Consider the following 20,816-nt stretch of genomic DNA (forward strand, 5'->3'; position numbering starts at 1 on the left):
AGGCACTTTAGCTTGTGTTGTTATTCAGAGTAATTTGACAAAAAAATCAGTCTTCATCAGAGAGAAGCAGAAAGCGCCAGCCTACAACCTTTTAATCACTCGCTGTGGTCAAGCAAAGTTTAATGGGCATTTTCAAAGTTATGTGCGTCATTAGTGGGAGTAGGCCAAACTTGTTTCTCTTCTTTGTTATATCACCTGACACAGTGAGCTTGAGCTCCTGAGATTTTCACACACAACAGTCTCTAGAGTTTTTACTCAGAATGGAGCCAAAAAACAAAAAAACATCCAGTGAGCAGCAGCTCTGAGGGGGAACACTGTGTTGATGAGAGAGGTCTGGTTGGAGTTGACAGTAAGGCTACAGTAACTGAGATAACCACTCTTTACTAACTGTAACTGTGGTGAGCAGAAAAACATCAGAATGAACAACATGTCCAACCTTGAGGCGGATGAGCTACAACAGCAGAGGACTGATGAATCTGGATTTCTGCTGAGGCAGCAGATGGTAGGGTCAGAATCTGGTGTCAACAGCATGAATCCATAGACCAGACCTGTCACCAGATCAGATGTGTGGAATATTTTCTTGTCTCAGTTTGGGCCCTTAATACTCGTCAATCATGGTTTGAATGCCACAGTCTGAGCGTTGTTGCTGACCGTCTTCTAATGTCTATTACATAATGATGGAAGAGGTTAAAAGCAAAAGTCATCTAGACTGGTTTCATGAACATGACAATGAGTTCAGTGAACTTCAGTGGCCTCCCCAGTCTCCAGCTCTGAATCCAGTACCACATCCACAGTCTTTGGGGAGGTTGGCAACATGATTGTGAAGCTGACAAATGTGCAGAAACGATGTGATGTAATCATGTCAACATGGAGCAGAGTATCAAAGGAAAGTTTCCAATATCTTGTGGAAAGAAGAACAGAGGCTGAGAGCAAAGGGAGGAACCACCCAGTGTTAGCGTGGTGTTCCTTATAAAGTACTTGGTGAGTGTATGTGCCACGAATCTATTTCTCATCAGATCCAAGACTTTAAATTATATCTTATTTAATCCTAAAATACAGCTGCAATGTGTATACATACTGTGTTCTGGAGCTGACCTCAATTAAAATTAAATAAATGGTTTTAGCATTTGGTAATAAGAAAATAGAGCATGCATCGCAGCTTTCCTTCAGTTCTCTATAATATTATGTTTCCTGTTTTATACTATATTATATCTGAGGAAAGGTTTCTGTGTTAATCTGAAGGTGTGGTACAGCTGCAGAAAGGTGCCGTAAACAATGTAAAATGACACAGCTGCACTGACAGAGTTCGCTGATGCACACTGTCGATTCATTCACTGATGCTATTGTTGTGCATCCTCATGATTCACTAGCTGTTCACGCACTCACAACACTGCACGGCTTCAGTATTTTAAGGGTGTACTACAGGGCACTTTTGACAGCTGTGGTACCCAGAACAAACAAACAAACAAACAAAGGATAGGAAATGGAGGCTTCACAGAGCCAGCACTAAAAATCTGTGAATGTGTTTTCAGGCAGTATTTTAAGTAAAGCATCTGACAACAAAGAAGAGGTCTCCTCAGAGATCTGTTGGCCAGCCTTCGCAAAGACCACATGAAATTATGACAGAGAGCACAGTGGATGTGGGCATCGAACTGAGCACAGTCTTGATGTATTTGCTCCCATTACAGTGGGAGCACTGCTCAGCTGGGCATGAAAGCTGGGGTGGATGGGACTGATAGAGACAGGGAAATAGAACAGGAAAAAGAGAGATGCACGACTGGATTCAATTTCCAATGGGAGGAGGGATGAGAGGAGGTACCGTGGAGGAGGAGAAGAAAGATTGTGATGGAGAAAAGATAGAAGGAGAGGAAAGGAGAGGACAGGGTGTGAAGTGGACCTAAAAGTAAAACATTTCCTCCGTATTATTCCTCTCTTTGACCTAACACACAACCTCTTTCTTTTTTAAACAAGTGAAGTTTTTCAGGTTCAGCTGCAAAACACTTTTCACTCACAATCTCACAAACACACACATATACAGTAGGCGAGCACTTACTTCCTGTCCAGAGAGGTAGTAGGCAGCCAGCAGTCCTCCAATGAAACGAATGTTGACCTCAAACACGGACACCTCTGCATTCTGGGTAAAAAAAGAGAGCAGAGATAACACAAACAAGTCTTTAGTTTTTTGTATGGACGCTCTGGTGGATTTGTACCAATCTCTTTCAAAGTTTTCATTTCATTTGTGTCACTGTCAACAGGTTCAAGTTTTTCTTTCATTCGTTCTTTCTTTTGGAGTCATGGCTTTTTCTCTTTTCAGGAGCTGCGTGGATGTGTCTGGACCACCGGCACAGTTTGTGTTTTCTTTCATCTCTACAGTGTTTGTATCAACCTACAAATAGAAATCTGAAACACACAGAAAGAGAAGGAAGAGATCTGCATTCTTCACAAAACAGCCCATCCCAAAGAAATAAGTCAAATCACAGGAAAATCTCACACCTTGACTCACAACTCAACTTCCCACAGACTGTATTCCCATCTAACTATAATTCGAAGATTTCTTTCTGTGTGTTTCTTGATAACCACTCATCCAGTTGACTTCAAATGTGTATTGCTGAGGACCTGAGGAAGTGCAGTGACCACTGTGAAGTTTTTGGATGAACAGTTCTGGTGAAACATTAAACCACAGTTGGTTAGGGCTGCGGTGACGCATTCACGTACTCAACATCATCGTTAACAACAGCACCGTGTCGTAAAAGTGCACGATGAAGGCAAAACAGCACCCGGACAATTTACAGCACACACATGCCGGGGTCGTGTTTGCTTTTCACTCGCAAACCAAGTCATAGGAGCACAAGATTTCAGGGTACATTTTATGCTGAGTTGTGTGCTGGACATTTCACCAAGTGGCTTGAGTGCATTGGGTCCAGGCCCAGCAATCAGCCACAACTGGCAGGCATATTTTGAACAGGCAACATTACAGTTGAATCGTTAATACAAGAAGATTACTTGCAAAACCAAAGACTTCCAGCTACATCTAATGAAAAATACTCACAGCCCCTCGTTAGCTACAGTGCTCTGCCATTTATGCAAACAACAGTGTTTGTGTTTCATAGTGGAGGTGTAAAAAAATGAAAACAATCTTATAAAATAAACATTAAGAAACATGAGAGGTGCTATTCCTCTCACCAAATCCCACGTATCTTAGTAGACACAGTGCATACTTTTTCTCTTTGGCACAGTCCAGTGGCGTCAAACAAGACACTATAGCAGTCCGCAACACACTTACAGCATGGTCTCGTCAGTGCACAACTGAAAATGCAAAGTAGGAGGGAAACTGTGAACACTTTGAACCTCCAGTTGGAAGGGAATTTGTACTCCTAAACAAATCCTGGATCCGACACGAAAATTTGCAAGCAAATACTCTCACAGTGAAATAATCCCTGAGTCACTGGAGTGGATAAATAGTTCTGTAGCATGCCTAAGGTAGATGTGGAATTGCACTAAATGTGTGAAGCCATTAGAGAACCTTAAAGAAATTTAGAACTTCAAGAATTAAAGAACTTTAAACTAAACCAGACATTTACCACAAGTCAACAATGTGTGGATAAACACAGCACAGTTTATGCACATTTCTTTCATTAATTAAGCCCAATGTTGTCACCCTGGCTATTTTTTTGTGGCTTGGGGTGCTACGACGGAGGGAAGCGAGTGTGCTGGCGTTCACCCCAATTTCCTTGTTTGCAAGGCACAGTGTAATTGGGGCTAACTCTCAACAAAATCTTCTAGTTTCCACTCTAATATACCCCAAAGAATAATCACCCAGCTGCTGGTCCTGCAGCTTTCCAAGACACCACAGGCCGTTTCTCAGTGGCCTGGAAACAGCCTCTCAGCCACAACTTGGCACTAAACACAACTTAATGCAAGAACACTTCAGACTATCACAGTCATGTAATTTGTGTGAAATTAGGACATTTCTCTGTGACTGACGATTTCCTTGATGCCGTGGCAACTCTGCAACAATCAACTCAAACACCTTGTAGCTAACTACAATCAAATGCTGAGAGCTATTTGCAAACTACAATGCAACCTTGCACTGATATTTTGACGGAGAAAATTCAAATACACAAGAGATGAGGATTTTACCTGTTCATCTGTAAAGAGAAGTCAGAGAGACCTCGGTTTATAGAAAATGCACTCTGAGACATGTGTGGCTTTAACTGTCTACTAGGTTGTGAAAATCGTTCATTATTGCAGCTTTCACACAGTGTGTGTTCTTTCACTTTACCTCATGAGATAACTGTAGCCTTTACTCAGGAGCAGGTGTTGACAGACAACACTCATAACCTGTTTAAATGCTCAGCCATATCACCCTGCAGTTCTGGGTCAGCAGTGGTGGCCAAATTATTGCCTTTTTGCCCCTGACTTGCAGCTACCCTCGACTAACCTACTTTTGATCCAGCCCATCGGCTCTTTTTGCTTCTTGCCCTTCCTGTCATCGTCTTGAGCCATCATAAACTGTTATACTGCTACTGCTGGGAAGCTTTGGCAATAGAGTTATATGGGGAATGGCCAGTCCTCTTGGCATCCTTCCATCCACAGAACTATAATTTCCACTTAACTACTGAGGACCACAGCGCTGTGTCTTGGCGTAGAGCAGTGTGAATATCCAAAAACTGGAGATTTGTTCCAACACAGAGACTCCTATCTCATAATCTGCATGTCATTTGTCTTCTAGATCGTAACAGGTCTGACTCCCTGCTGAAACAAAGCAGACTGGTCTACCTTCATCTTCAGACTGGTCACTTCTTCTACCTTTTACTCCAGTGTAGCAGATGACAGTGAAGAACACAGCAGCACCGTCAGTCGATTTCAGAATGTGTGATGATGTACCAGTGTCACGTGCAGCTGGGCCACCCTCCTCAGATCCCATGTGTGCAGTTGTGCTGACAAGGAGAGAGTCCAATAGTGACGGTAAGAGGAATGAGGTGAAGAATGGCTCTCATCTCCACCGCTCCACCCATGTTATTTTAATCTTGAGAAGATCCCACTTTGTCCAGGAGTGCTCATCTCAACCTCTGCTGCCATTTTTCCTCCTCAAGGTAGCGGTGAGAAATCTGGCCTAAAGATCATATGACAATCTTTTTGGGTAGAATCTCAATCCATGAACTGAATCACAATCTGCATCCTGTTTCCGCTCTCATTTTATTGTGAAAAACCTGACCAGAAGTTGTTATTCGTATCTTTCCACCACCTGGACTCTTCTTTTGGATCTTTGTCTGCTCCCCACTGTTCTTTGCCCACAATCCTGTCTTGTGTTTACAAATTGTGTCACACTTCTCATCATTTTGTTTTATTTAATATGGAGTATAGCGCCTACTGTTCCTGCCTGAAGACAGGTCTCTCATCCCAAGAACAGACGGTAACTGCACCATCTTGGACTGCAGCTGGGTAAGATGGTTCTTGCTCTGCTCCAGTGGAAAACTGTTACATGGGCTGCTACGCAAAACTCACTACCATCACTACCATCACCTGCTGCAATGAGCTGGCCAGCTGTTAAACCTGGAGAATTCGCTCAACCCTTCATTACTTCACTCACTCACTCACTCACTCACTACTTTATCTGCATATGAAGTGGGGAAGTGAGATCTGATCACATGGTCACTGGAGACGCATTTTAAAGTGTGAACAGACGAACTTAGATCTGACCACTTGTGATTGGATCACTGAAGACGGATGTTAACACCAGGTCTGAACAGGCGCAATGATTAAGATGATGCAGTCACTGTGCTGAACTAATGTTGTCTATTGAAAGAAAAAAAAAAAAGAAAATCTGATGATCCACTCGTCAGCACAAAGAGCCCTGTAGGTATCACTTTTTCTGTCTCTACAGACTGAGCAGACATTTTTGGCATTCAGAACTAATTAGAAATGCTATATTAAATACAGTCAATGTTCATATAATTCAGTCCATTTATACAGTTTAAAGCAGTTTAAAGTATAAATAATTCTTAACTAAATATAGTTTGAAGCTGAAATAATTTTAAAAACTATTGCACTTTCTGTATTCAAATAAATGAAATAATTTTCCTTGCGTCTCCTTGTTTCCCTTAATTAAGGAAAAACTCATTATATACACACATTATATAATAAATCTTCATTGTGCCCCTAAAGTTCATTATGTGTTGCTAATTTTTCAACTTGGGAGAACATGTGCTCTTTGGGAAATGAGTGAGTGTTCAGCCCTGGTGGTTTTATCATCTGCCCTTTGTTTGCATACTATATAATACACAATATATGATAGTGGGCAAATTAATTAATTACAACAGCAACATTAAACTGATAACAGACAGAGATTTTTGAGATGATGCAAGTGGCAGCAACAGACACTTTTCAGGAACCAGTTATCATTTCATCACTGGTGTAAGTCTTAAAAGTGTTTCCCTTTAACATCCAACATTGTCAAAGTGAAAACAACTTGAGTTTCTTTTTTGAAGTTCACAATTGATCTGAAGAATGAAAGAGGAACAGCACACGCCATAACAGCAGGAGCTGCTGGTCGCCGAGTGGGTGCGGCGCTTAGTGGCTGTCGTGTTGAACAGAGTGATGAAGGGACAGGAAGCTCTCATAAAGCTGAAGGCCTGCTTTGTTCTGTAGCATCCATCTGTCTGTCAGTCAGCCATTTACACCTGCAGTTTAGGAGCACAAAACCCCCAATGAGCGCCAGAGCTATAAAACAGCCCTGATTTAAAAATACCTGTGGTGAACAACAGATAGCACGGCAAGGAACCACGCAGGTTGTGCAATGAGGCGTGAGAGCAGCACAAGAAGAAAAGCTTGATTGTTAATGAATTGTTTTGGTGAGAAGCTACAAAATAGGACAGCAGAGTCACTTCCTGCTGATCTCCTGTCATGAGACAGCTCTCAGAGACATACTGTACTCACTCTCCCCTGTGAGTTACATCCACTTTCCAACCCTCTCTAATCTCTCTATTAATATGCACCCTGTCCCAGTATAGACAGATTTTGAGACCATCTCATAAGACAGTTCTGTTTGTGCAGACTCCTGTCAAAGATAATCACTGTTGTTTATTTGAATTAGATCCTGTCACTACTGTTGAAGAGCCTCTTCCTAAGGTCCACACTCAGGGGGTCATGGGAATATTTTGATTCCTGTATAGTCAGCTGTGGCACTGACTCTTGTCCTCCTTACACTAGTTACTTTACTGATCTATGAACTGTAGCTTGCTCCTTATAACCAACCTTGGAAAGTGTGTGAGCAACACATGTATACTGTCAATCGACAGGAATGTCACATGCAACTAATTTGGTAAAAAAATTTAAATCCCTATTAAAGAATACATGCAAACATGTTCTGGTTCTAGTTTCTCAGGTATTTGTTGGTTTCTCCAGTCTTCTGTGATAGTTCATCATAAAATGAACAATCCATAAAACTGTAATGGAAGCAGAGAGATTTAATCTCTAAATGGACCACACTTATATAGCGCTTTTCCAGTCTTATCGACCATTCAACCATCGACCATCACTTTACACTACACACCACATTCACTCACGTAATCATACACACACTCACACACCAATGTTACATGGGGGGTGTGCCCTTCGAACCACTGACCTCTGGATTAGTGGACAACCAGCTCTACCTTCTGAGCCACAGCCGTCCAGTTTTTCTCTGTTTAACTCTGACCGTGGGGAACTCTGATGTTTTCACATCCAGGATGATGAAGACAAAATTTTTCGGTATGTAGGAGTTGGTCTGGGATGGCTGAACTAACTGAGTCAATAATATATTTCTTCTAGTTGTAAATGAGGTGTAATTAGGGAAAGACATCAGTAATAATCTGTCATGTTCACAAAAACAAAACCATGACAGCCGCTGAACAGCTAAGATACCAAATAAGACTAAGTGATGCGTTGCTCAGTAATTAAACAGTCAATATGAGAAGCTGAGGAGAAGTGAGTTGCTCTCAGCCCAGTTAAACCCTCCATTGTGCTTTCTGTCTTCTTTCAGGTGCTGGTATGCATTTTGTTTGGCCTTGGTCTTATATGCAGCATGCTGTGTATTTTGTAATAACAAGTGACGCTACACTGGAAGCTGATACAATTAAAATATAACCTTCAGCACTCAGCCCACATACACAGTTATTAGTCCCTTCTCTTTCATACACTGTATCTCACATCTGCTTTGTCTTGTCACAGCACAAAGTTGGACATGAACAGTATATGGAAACAGAAAAGCCTGTGGACACATACAATTTTTTTTTTCATTCACACTATGTGGGGTGTTTCTGCGTCTGCATAGTTGTAGTCGAACACACAGTTTGGCTCAAACTGTTCACCGGAGCGTGAAAAATACATGATGATAGTTCCACAAGTTTTGAAAGGAAACAAGTGAAGAAAACATGTCGCCCACGTGACTTGGCTGAAATGTTACTTTCTTCACTTGTTATTCCAGGTGACGAGAGAGAGAGAGGAAGAGGAGAACACGAGGCTGGGGGAATCACTGTCAAATATCTCTCACATTCAGCTAAATGCTACGGGGGAAGTGTAAATAAAGGGGGGGTGGGGGTGGGGGTGGGGGGGGTGGGGGTGTCTAAACATGACAAACATGACAGCTTCCACCACGTAGGACCATGAAAGCTCAGCAGTGTCATGAAGAATAAACAGCAGAGTGTAACTCACGATCCTCAGGAGACGGTGAAAGACAACTCTGCATTTCTTCACGTCTGACAAAAACAGTGTCGCTTGTGACATTTCACCATATAAACCGCAATAAAAAAAAACAAAACAAAAGAAAAAAAACAAATGAGGAACTCTTACTCCTGTGTAATTAAATGTGGTTAATCAAACTGGGCTGTGAGGTGGTCTTTGACAGCTCTCACTGATTTATCTCTCCATCTCTGCTGCATCGTCTCTGATCAGATTCTCAGTTTAACCAGGATTATTAATGTGTCAGTTAACAGAGTCCATTAATTTGGTGGATCTTTGGGCCCGGCGATGGATGCAGACCTCAGGCCAACACATTCATCATTTGAGGGCAAGCTGCAGTGTGGGGGCCCCACCAGGACACTGGAGACTCAAACAGTGACTCACTGCTTGGCTCAACCTGACATGGCAGCTATTTAATCATTCATTAGCACTGGAGTTGGTGGATGTGCTGGTGGCAGCGGCAGGTGGGTGGCTGAATTGAGAGGTATCACAGCGAGGGTGTAACGCAGTAAAAATGTTAAAACCACGAGAACCATAAAATTGTCCTTTTAAGCAAAGCGTATTTGGCCGGAGAAGAACATGCACTTCACTGCATTTTTGCAAGATCCAGCAAAGGGAAATAATGTCAAGACCCTGCAGATTCACACAAATTTACACAATCCCAGCATGAGAATGAGAATATTATCATTTTCAAAGGAGCTGAAATTCAAATTTATAACAACTTTTTATTTGCAGAGCACTGGCTCTATAGGTTCTACAGACAAAAGACAGGAGAGAAAAACATGTTTGAAGAGAAACTAAAGCGAACAGTTAGATTAGCAACCACACTGTCCTTCACACTGGCTTGTTTATGGCCTGTTTAATTATTGTATGTGAGATGTTTGTGTTTCTTGGCCGGTCAAACTTCGCTGCAGCGACATTGGCATGTTCCTAGATCTCAGCAATCACTTTGGTGAGTATAATTGTTATTGATAGAAACCAGAATTCAATGAGACAGCATTAAGCAGTGGTTCCCAACCTTTTCCAACTCATGGACCACTTGAAAATATCAAACTTGCTGGCGGCCCACATCCGACCTCAAAACAGTACAGAGGCCAAATAATTCACGCTCTCAGAGCACTTTTTATTCTGTTCAGGCTAAGATCAGTTTTTCTCATTTCACGAGGGAGAGATCACTGGTTGATTCACCGTCTGTCTCTTTCCTTTGAACTCTTCCTGTTGTTAACCAGCTATCCATTCTGACACTCCACTTTTTGCCATGGATGTGATCTTTGAGTGGGCGATCAGACAGATAGCAAACAGGTATATGATGTGGTCCAGTGGGGACAATATAAAACTTCCATTATTGGCTCATCATAGTGATGGGTCTTAATACAAGGAAACAAAGGTAGCTGGGAGTTTAAATACATTTTTAAAGATGTAAAGATCATTTCATTTTCAAACATTTAAAAACATTATTTATGGCTGGTTGGTGGAGGCGTACAACCACAAGGAGGTCAATCTAGTTTTTTTATTTATACTTTTCTCCAAAATTGAACTGTTTTGCAAATGACTTGCAATAGCTGGTTGGGAACCACTGGTATACACTAAAGATGCGGTATACATGCTAAACTCATCTCAGACTCAAACCTGATCCCATATCAGTCCTCATTTTAAACTCTGAATTGATAAAGTTAAAACATCCCAACTATAAAGGTCAAACTGCCTCCAATGCGGGCGGCGTGCACACACAGCAGCAGTTAAGTTCAGTGTAATGTTTGGGAACTTGTACACACATGCAGAGGAGAGTGATTAAACTTGACTAAGAGTGATGTCTTTAATCTCCTAAATGGAAATCAAGACTATGCCCTTATTCCAGCCTCAGAGCTCTGACCAGAGAGGCTGGGTACAGCTGCATGCTTTGGGTTGAGCAAATCTTTGATTTTCACAAGGGCCAAGCTTAATAACACTTTTGCTGCCAATTATGCTGCCAGGCCTCTGCAGGCTCGAAATATATTGCTCCCTATGAGCCAGGGAATTACCTGTTTAGTAAAAGGCCGGAGCGAAAGCCGGAGCAATGCCACGGCCATATTGCTAAGATTGAGTCTGAGCTAGCTTAACCTTTCATGAATGTTACAGTAGCTGAGAGCTGAGGCTTGAATCTTATGCCTAAAGCATGCAGGTATAAGAGCATCAAACCGAGCCGTTAATGAAAACATAGTGACATGTCCCCTCCTCCTCCTCCCGCCATTAACAGGAGCTTCAAGTCTCATTGTCTCCTCTCTTCCCCTCCCTCTAATCTCTTCTCTCCATTCCCCTCTTGTGTAACCAAACAGAAGAGCTTCTCCTCTCCTCTGCTTCCTAATGCTCAACTCCAGCACATTTTATTCTCATTGTCTCATATTCCTGTCACTGTTATTGCATTTGTTATACATCTCATAATGCGCCACCTTTTTAATAAGGCACAGATCTCACACTGTTTGTTACCAGTGCAGGTTTTATTACAGTGGCTGCTCCTGCAGGTACTTTGGCTATCACCCTGTGATACAATACTTTGTTTTTTGCAAAATTTTCACTTTAACACTTCCGATTAATGAATCCAGACATTGCCATTGTCAGGTGAATGTGTTTTCCGTCATTCCTATCTGCATTACGTTAGTGTTTGTTGGGTTTGATAACTATAAAATGGCCCAATTTACCATTACATGTAATCTACCTTCATCTTTTCCCTCGTCCTCGCCACACATCACATGGAAATGCTCGTCAAAGGTTTATTTTCTCGTCCCTGTCCTTCTAGCTTATTCTATCAACCCTAATGTCCTCCCTCTCTTTTCATTCATCTCAAAAGAACCATTTATCAAGTGTAGATTTTCAGTCTGCCTTGCTATGGATAAACAGTCTCTGACCTTCAGCACTCAAAAATCTTCCTTGATCCATAACTTAGTAAAAATCTAAACAAACATTAGATTTAACACAACTTACACTGTCCAACATTCATCATTGTGGATAAATGTCCATAAATCAGCTCAGAAACTGTACAAAAAAACACGCCTTTTTCTGTAACTGCAGATTCTTATCAAGCTGAAGTTTTCTTCAGCTTCAGTATCAAAAGTAATTCAGTGGTTGTATGTGTGCGTCCATGATTACAGAGCAAATGGAAAGTGACAATAGTGAATTGAGTGTGGCGTTTAATGGAGCAAATCCATCAAAATATCAACAAATTTATGCTGAACCAAATCAGGGCTCAACCTGTAGCCAACAACTAACTCACCGACTCCCTGGTGACATCATAGTACAAAAAAAGTTTTATTGACCTTTACTCATTGTCCCACCAACTTGATTCATACATCCTTTAAACACACACACACACATATAAAAACCTGTAAACATAGAGGCAAACAACTTTATATTAAATTTTCTTTTTGTTTCATAAAAACTGGCATTTTGGAGCAGCCCATGTTACTCTGAAAGTATCAGTAAATTGCATCCCTGGTTCACACATGTGGTGACTGTTAACCTCTCTGTCCATCTATCTCTCCAGACACAACTTCTCCCTCGTCCTCCTGTTCAATCTAAGCTGTTCTCCACTTCCTCTCTCTCTTGCTCTCCAACCCCAATTCCTCCCTCCATCCCTCCATCCACTGCTCCACGGTGATCCTGAGGTTAATTAGCCCCCCAAGTGTCAGACTGTTAGATCCCCTCTGCCTACTTGCTAGCTGCCCTATGATTGCCTCAGTAGGGGTACTAACAAGCCTGAGCGTCCTACATTGGTGAAGGCAGAAAGTAAGAAAAGAAAAAAAAGATGGGGCGGGCAAGGAGAAGCCACATATTGTTCTCAAGGGAAATTTAGGGGAGATAGAGGAGATGATGAATAGACGGACAGATAAAACTGGTGAGTGTCATGAAAAAAGGGGAGATTGAGGACAATAAACTGGCAAAGTCCAGAGACGACAAAGAGGTTATAAAATAAAACAGAGGGAAAGAGCCACAGTAAAGTCGGAAATACACAATAAGAGACAGGGCTGTAAGAGCATGCAGGGAGCACAGGAAAAAAAATAAAAATAACAGAGGAGAAAAGAGGGTAGACAGACATCATTGATGGGTGAAAAAGAGGAGAAGGAAGCTGGTAATGGGAGAGGAGGATGGAAAATGAAATGAATGAGCAGAGCAGCAGATGTGATGGACAAGAGAGACAGAAAAGAGGAGGTTGTTAACAGAAGAGGGTGAGAGCAGAGAGAGGGGAATGAAAATACAAAAAACAGACAGAGGACGATGAGGGATGAATGTCAACAGACACTCAGCAGGGAATCAAGAAGAAATAATTATAATGTTATTTTAAAAATAAAATAATTATGTTATTATTATTGTTTTTGTCATTAGCTTAAGTATAAATTTACAAAACTTCTATGAAACACAACCATCCTGACTATATTAAACAAGAGCAGGAGTTCTAAATGACAATCCAGAAAATATGACAATATTCTATGATGCTGTGCAACTGTGAAGCCTTATAAACAAATTGGTTAAAAAAAAAAAAAAATTACAAATCAAGACAACAGCTTTGACCAATCTAACGTGCAGGAGAATGATGTACAACTAGTGAAATAGGTGCAGCTTCTGTTTGTGTTTTACATTGGTTTTGGTACTATCTGTGTGTAGCACATCTGTGACAGTGTGCTACTACTGCTGCCAGAGTCAGAGGTTTGAATCCCACATTAGCAGCACCTGAATATTGTCTCTGATCTTCTTGAAAACCAAGTCAAGAATGAATTTAAATTGTACAAAGTCCTTTTACATCATAGTTTTTCTCTAACTGAATAGAACCCATTAATCAGCCGGGGGCCCATCACAGAGGGCAGACTTTTTCAAATTCAAATCATGGCCAAATTCAAAATCTGGCGATTGATTGAACTGGCAGGGAAATTAATAATGTTTGATTGCTAGGGTCCTTCTTTAAAACATTAAGACCGGATGACATGTACACGTGTGGTATATGATTACGGCGAAATGTGACTGATGAAATGCATTGTGATTCACTGAAATTCGTGTCAGGACGGTGAAATGCACTATGGGAAATGTATTTCATTCAACCTATTAAGCTGCTAACCAAGATATGGCCCAGGATGAGACATGACAGAGGAGAAGGAGGAGGAGGAGAGTTTCACCTGATGTAGTTCGTTCACTAAAACCTTCATTTCTCAGCCTCTGAAGCAGATAAAAACATGAAATAACAACCATTTGAGATCTTAAATCTTTGGCTTTTACTGTAAATTTTACCCTAATGCTCATCAACATTTTTAAACCTTAGAAAAAAATTGAACTGAACTGAGAATGCTGACAAATGTGCTTGTCGTTCCAGCCAAATAAAATTTCCAAGGCAAAGCCAGTGATTTACAATGAAAGTCAAAGGTTAAAGCTCTCAAAGGGTTTGTTTTGTGTTTCTATCTGCTTCAGAGGCTGAGTAACAATGGTTTTAGTGAACATCAAGTTTTTTAGAAAACCCTCAGGTTTTAGGAGGTTGTCTTCAAACATGCTTAGGTTTTAGAATGTTTTTTTTAGAGGGCGACTCAGGTCTGAATGGGCTAAAAGCCTCTGGACGTTCAGCCATTCCCTACTCTGTGGTCGCACATCTCAGTCAAAGCTCTTTTCTGTTCTGGCTCCCACCTAAAGCCAGAACAGCCCTCACTCCCACTGCCCATCCTGCTTTCTAATCTATTTTTCAAGCTAAAGTAACTTTGAGATTTATTAAAATGTGAGTCTCTGTCCTCTTCCACTTTCTAATGTAGTTGGTTCGGAGTGGGAACAGCATCCACAGGACTGAACCTCACATCTAAAGGTTTTCTTCAGCCTCTGTTTCATCCATTTTTATATATACTTTTTAGAAAAGTAAAGTATGTACACACCACACCGAAGTCCAGATTCTGTTCGATCCACTCCTGACCGTCCTTGAACTCCTCGTGGAGGCCCATGATGTACAGCGTGTCTAAGGCATCCACGATGGTCGCCCCTAGCTGGGAGTTACCTGCACAAGAGATACAGTAAAACAAATAGGAAAATTAGATTAATTTGTCCAGTCACGCACTCACCAATTTGTTTCAGAAGAAAACCCTGCACCTGTGGGAATTATGAGTGGAAAACTAATCACAAAACACAATGGGCCTAATTTGTGAAGAAGAACACATTCGTTGCAGTGGAAAAAGAGAAATTACTCAGACTCAAATTTTAATATACAATTTTAATATATACAATTAGAAGTCTGGCTGCACGTCTTTCAGAAGCAGAGCCGTGGAAATGCAAATCCACACAGAAAGAGCTGTAGATTTTCCACAGTGCATTGTTGGTGTGAGGAGACATCACTGAGTGACAGTTGGCTTCAGCTGAGAATATGACAAACCGCTGCTAAGTCATAACAACATGACATGAATCATAACATCTTCCAAGCAATGAAATCCGTGCATCCTTATCCCCCGACCAGCACGAGGCGCTGTGACATGAGGTGACCGTGGCAAACTCATTCTGATGTTTCCTCTCTTTCACACACAACACTTGTTTACTCGTTCTCCCTCTGGTGTGTTTGGACGATTCATTAAGTTACAGCTGACGAGAAAATCACCTCCCACTAATCCCCGGTCCACTGCTGGTGCTGGTGGACGAGCTGGTGAACAAGTGTGAGTTTCTCGTGACGCCCAGAGAAGAGAAATATGGTGGGAATACATAAGAGAAGAGAAATATAAAGAAGTCCAACAGTTGCACCGATACCTAGAAATAAGTTATTTCATGTCTAGTATCAAGACCTCGCTCTTATCCTATTTTTGTTCTATTTTTTTCTATTTATTTATTTATATTTAGCAAATTACTCCTATCAATATTCCCATCCTCTAAGGCAGCTCAGAGGAGCAAATATTCAGGAGCATATCGACTTTTGAATGAAAAAGTCATAAAAAAAAAAAATCAATTTCATCTGATAATATCATTACGCAGCATCTCAGCTGATGTGTGCAACATGCCGATTCTATCTTTACGTGAACTTCATCTGGAAGTTAAGGATGCAGCCATATACCTGCAAACTCCAGTAAAAATGATGCTCAGCCACCTCTTATGGTTCAAGCTTAAAATGAATATTTTGGCAGACATTATATGATACATAACCTCTGTCAGTGCCTCTGTGATAAGGAATTCAAACTTAATTACAGACGTCTGCAACTGACACAATTGGATTAATACCTCAAAACAGAGATGGGAGAGTAAGCTAATTACTTTGGTGTACAATAGCATCGTAAAATGATAATATGCCTCACTCAAGTGTCACGGTTTGAAGATCAGGACATTATTATATGGTCACAAATGTAAAACAGTTTTCTGGCAACAGGAGTGAGGACTCCAAATAAAAGTAAAAGCCAGTTTTGAAAGCCAGAAATCTCAACCACCACAAAACGCCTGTGAATATGTGATATCTGTGTACACCACAGAAATAAAATGTTACTGTTTGCCCCTTTAATTAAGCCACAACTCCTCATGTTCTGTTGGTTCTACACACCACTGTATTTTCACTGTTTATCTTTGTAATACTACCACAGCTGAGGTCAGCAACTCCCTAACTCCAGCCTTGTTGCTATCTCCCACTCATGCTGTGCTAATTTAAATACTACAGACTTTGAAGGTATTGTCACAACCTCACCCCTTGGGGTGGGGGATTTGACGATAATTTACAAAAGGGGAACTCAAATGTAATTAAGAGGTCAGTCAATCTTTATCCTTCAGCCAGGAGACTTTTTTAAAATCAATATTGTTATGAATTTTCCTATAGTTGAGGTGAAAACAGTGAACATGAATTTCACTTTTTTGCTTTGTAAATTTCATTAAATGTTTTTTTTGTTTCCACAGTTGACTTTTCTTCGGCAGATATGTGATCACATAGTTTTGATGGCGTATGAAGAGTTATATTAATAAGATCATCATCTCAACACTGCAGATGTTTTGACAGATTTTCTCTGCACAGTATTTGTATACATCAACTAGATTATCGTTTTTTTTTCTGCATGTCTGCGTCATAGGGCTGCACAGTGGTGCAGTGGTCAGCACTGTTGCCTCACAGCAGGAAGATTCTTGGTTTCCAACCCCAGGTCACCCGGGGCCTTTTCTGTGTGGAGTTTGTATGTTCTTCTTGTGCCTCTGTAGGTTTCCTCCAAATACTGTGGCTTCCTCCCACAGTCCAGAGACATGCAGGTCAGGTTCAGCGGAGACTCTAAATTGCCCACAGGTGTGAATGCTTGTTTTTCTCTATATGTGATAGACTGCCGACCTATCCAGGTTCAGGATTAACCTTGCCCTCGCCCAATGTCAGCTCGGATTGGCTCCAGTCCCCCCATGCCCCTCAAAGGATTAGCAGTTTAGCTAATGGAAGGACAGATGGATGGATTTCTGCTTTAGTTAACAGTGATCTACGCAGTGACTGTGAATGTTGTATTGTGCTATATTACAACCATGTTTAGCTTGTTAATATTTACAGTGGAGCAATCACAAGTTTAGTTTCACTAGTTTTGCCAGATGGCAGTCAGCGCTGCATTTTGGAATAAATGGGTTCAAATCATTTCGACGGTCGAAATGAGTTTTCTCTGGAGGGTTGCTGGGTTAGAGATAGGGTGAGAAGCTCAGTCATTCGGGAGAGGCTCAGAGTAGAAGGACCTTGTCAGGTTGCCCCCCAGACGCCTCCCATGGGAGACTTTCCGGGCATGCTCCACCGGGAGGAGACCCCGGGGAGGAGACCCAGGATACACTGGAAAGATTATATCTCTCGGCAGACCTGGGAACACCTCAATATTCCCCCGGAAGAGCTGGTGGAGGTGGCTGGGGAGAGGGAGGTGTAGGCATCTCTGCTGAGGCTGCTACCCGTGCGACCCAGACCCTGATAAGCGGCAGAAAATGGATGGATGGTTCATATCAGTCAGGTAAACAAAACAAAACAAAACAAAAAAAAAAAAAACAGTAACCAGTTTTTCCAGTAAACCCCGGACGGATAAGATCTTGGGCGTCAGCTCACAGACAAAACATCATGAGCACAACATTTCTTACAGTCATTGTGTTGTTGGATTGATATTTACTTTTTTATTTAATGAATTATTTTATATCGACATACTGACACTTACATTAAACAAACCAACTACATATCTTAAAGTGTGAAGAAGTCACAGCAGATCATTAATATGTAAAACAATGCAACAAGGTGTTCAAAGATCTCATCAGATCATCTTAGTCTCCATCTGTTACTGCTCGCTGCATTTGGTTCAGCAAATTAACAAAATATTTCAGTGGTAAAAGTCAGTGTCACTGCCCTTTAAATTCTTCCTCATTTCATATCAGCCACAGCAAGTGCTGCTGGAATTCCTGAGCCTCCCCGCCATCCCCTCTTATCTGAGACTCCATTCAAAAGAAGAGCGTCTGGCTTTATGCAGGAGCTGCAGCGTTATTATCATTATAGACAGGAACCGCTAAATCACTCTAAAAATACACTGCAGTCAGGCAGGCACGGCTGATAGCAAGATGCCCTGGCCGCCTGCCGGATCTTGACAGATTGGCCCGACTGTTGGTGGAGCAGAGCCCCTCTGCTGCACCACACAACCCCTATCTCCCTCCCTTCTGTCACTTTCATCACCTCCAGGTCCGCTTCAGGCAGACGTAGCAATGTGAGGCCTGTCAAAGTTCTTGAGTCACAGGATATTCCTTTGATGTCGATGTTTTGCTTCTTTTATGTTCACAACAACGATGCACCACAGTGAGCATTCACCATCGCTGCTATGAAGCAAATGAAAAAGTGATACTAACATTACATAATTGAGCCATGTTTTTCCTGGTGCTGCTTAAGAAATTCTCCTCATCATTTCACCTAACTCCATTAGTGCGTTCTTGCCAGTGGGCAGCCTCTTATAGTAACTTATAGTGACACGTTGTTAGTGTTGGTTTACAGTCAAAACATCCTTTTATTTTGACATCTTACAACACAAAGTTAACAACCCTACAGAAAATGTAATGCTTTAAAATGTTCATCAGATCAGATGCTGTTCTGTAAGATCAGCTATGCAGATACAGAAAGAAGGCAAGGCATACAATCATATCATGTGGCCTCAGAATAGCATTTCCTTTTTGCTGCGCTGATGTAAAATTTGTTATTTATCCGCTTTATACATTGTTCACAGTCCATTTTGTTTGGGACAATGTTAGATGTTTTAAATCTGTGATATGTACATTTGTGTTTACACATTGGTCAGAGCGGAGAGATGCAAGAAAACAAATCTTATTGAATAGTCATGAAAGACAGATGGATCCTCTGTCACAATAGAAGAAGACAGAACCAGATTTGCTGATGCCTGACTCCAATTAGCTTTTGCCATTAGCCAAGCAGTTCATATACTGTTCAACCTATAATCAATAGGTAGCAATCATTATTGACAGGATTTATACAATGATTTGTGTGTTATTATTGCACCAGTGTATTCACAGTCCATCCCACTGGATGTCAGAATCGGGGAACATATCTTTATTGTCCCTTTTGGGGCAGCTCAGTTGGCATCCTAGATATAATGCATGGAAAGCTAACCAGCAACATCTGTTGGTTAAAATGCGTCCTCGACCTCCCAGCCTGGGGTCGCCGAAGTGTACCATGGAAACAGTTACAATTATATACAATAATTGTAACTTAGATTCAGATCTGATTTTAATTTATACATAAATGCAGATTATTCCGAAGGGTCTTCTTAGTTTTTCTTGCCACTGTATCGCCAGCAAATTATCCACCGACCTGGTTGTCATTTATTAGCTCTATCACTCTCCCAATTTGTTATGTCAGCTGAAATTTCAGAACAAAAGATTTTGCAGTTCACTCATATTTCTCTGACTGCAGGGTGTGTTTTGCCAACCTTGAGACTTTCCACTCACTTTGATGTTTGCTAATAACCTTGCAATCATACCTTAAAGCCCCCCCCCCTCCCCCCCCCCCCCCCCCCCCCCCCATCATCTCCTTTCTGCTCCATCACACTCTCCATGTTTTCATCTGCCCCTCCTTCTTCTTACTAGCCATCTGTTTGTTCTCATTCATCAGTGTCTTGTTGTGCTTTTCCTAATCTCTCTTTGATCGCTCCATTCAAACCCTGATGCACGGATACTGCTTTAACCTTCTGTGGCCGATTCATTCTGGTTGAGCTAAATCTCCCTTTTTTCCCGTTAATCTGGCTCAACCCTGCCTTTACCTGCAGTCTGCATTCATATCTCTGCTTGTATTGTTTCACTGTCATTCTTGTCAGCACGCGCTGTCTGTCGCTGTCGGTTTCCGCCATCCTCCCTACATCTGAGTGCTGTACAGCCTTTCATACAATGCCAAATGTGAGCTGAATTGGCACTTCCAGGAGGCAGGTTTAGGGTTGCCAGGCACTGCTTATCTGAGACAAATTGGCCAGGATGAGGTTTATTTATTTGGGGAATTATCACCACAGCCTCATGCACACACACAGGCAGCCTCAGCTGAAACATCTCTCGCTCTCTCTCTTACATGCACGATCCTTTTCCTTTGACTGAATCCTTCTCTCTGCCTCAACTGAACTCCCTCTCCATCACAATCTCACACACCTCTCTCTCTCTCGTCTTCCATTATCTCTCTCTCACTCTCTCTCTCTCTCTCTCTAAAACACTCACACTCCCTCTCTCGGTCCCTGTGCCAGTTTCATTAGACGACAGGTTTCAGAGCTCTCCTGGTATGAGTTCACACGAGGCAGGAAAACGTGATGACATTATTCAGTCTCCATTCTCTCTGTCTTGTAAACTGTCAGCTGTGAGGGAGTGGGAAATGATGGAGAGCACAGGTGTGTGTGTGTGGGCGTGTTGGATGGGTCAGAAAGGACTGTTTGTGTATGTGTGTGTGTTTAGTCTGCACATTTTGCATGAATTCATTTGGTTTCAGTGTTTGTACAAAATGAGAATGGAAGAAAGTGTGTGGATGGTGTTGAGTTTTACTTGACAAGAACATTGATCTGGACCAAGCTCTAGTGTTGTTGCATTTCTAGGTCTCCCCCTCTCTTGTATTTGCACACTAGCAGCTTCTCTGACTTTGCATTTTCACCCTC

At 41.6% G+C, this 20,816-nt stretch overlaps 1 protein-coding gene across 2 annotated transcripts in view; it reads right to left on the reverse strand.

Annotated features, from left to right (window-relative positions):
* The window catches only part of man1a2 (mannosidase, alpha, class 1A, member 2), a 143,076-nt gene that overhangs the window by 57,742 nt on the left and 64,518 nt on the right, over positions 1-20,816 (reverse strand). For both annotated transcript variants that reach the window (XM_071481993.1, XM_071481984.1), the window contains exons 5-6: positions 14,607-14,725; positions 2,054-2,134 (exon numbers count right to left, since the gene is read on the reverse strand). In XM_071481993.1, coding sequence (XP_071338094.1) covers positions 2,054-2,134; positions 14,607-14,725 — 200 coding nt within the window. The remainder of the gene's footprint in view (positions 1-2,053; positions 2,135-14,606; positions 14,726-20,816) is intronic.

The sequence above is a fragment of the Trachinotus anak genome, unplaced genomic scaffold (genome assembly GCF_046630095.1).
Source record: "Trachinotus anak isolate AG129_WGS33_773 ecotype Australia unplaced genomic scaffold, CSIRO_AGI_Tana_v1 ptg000001l, whole genome shotgun sequence".
Lineage (NCBI taxonomy): Eukaryota > Metazoa > Chordata > Actinopteri > Carangiformes > Carangidae > Trachinotus > Trachinotus anak.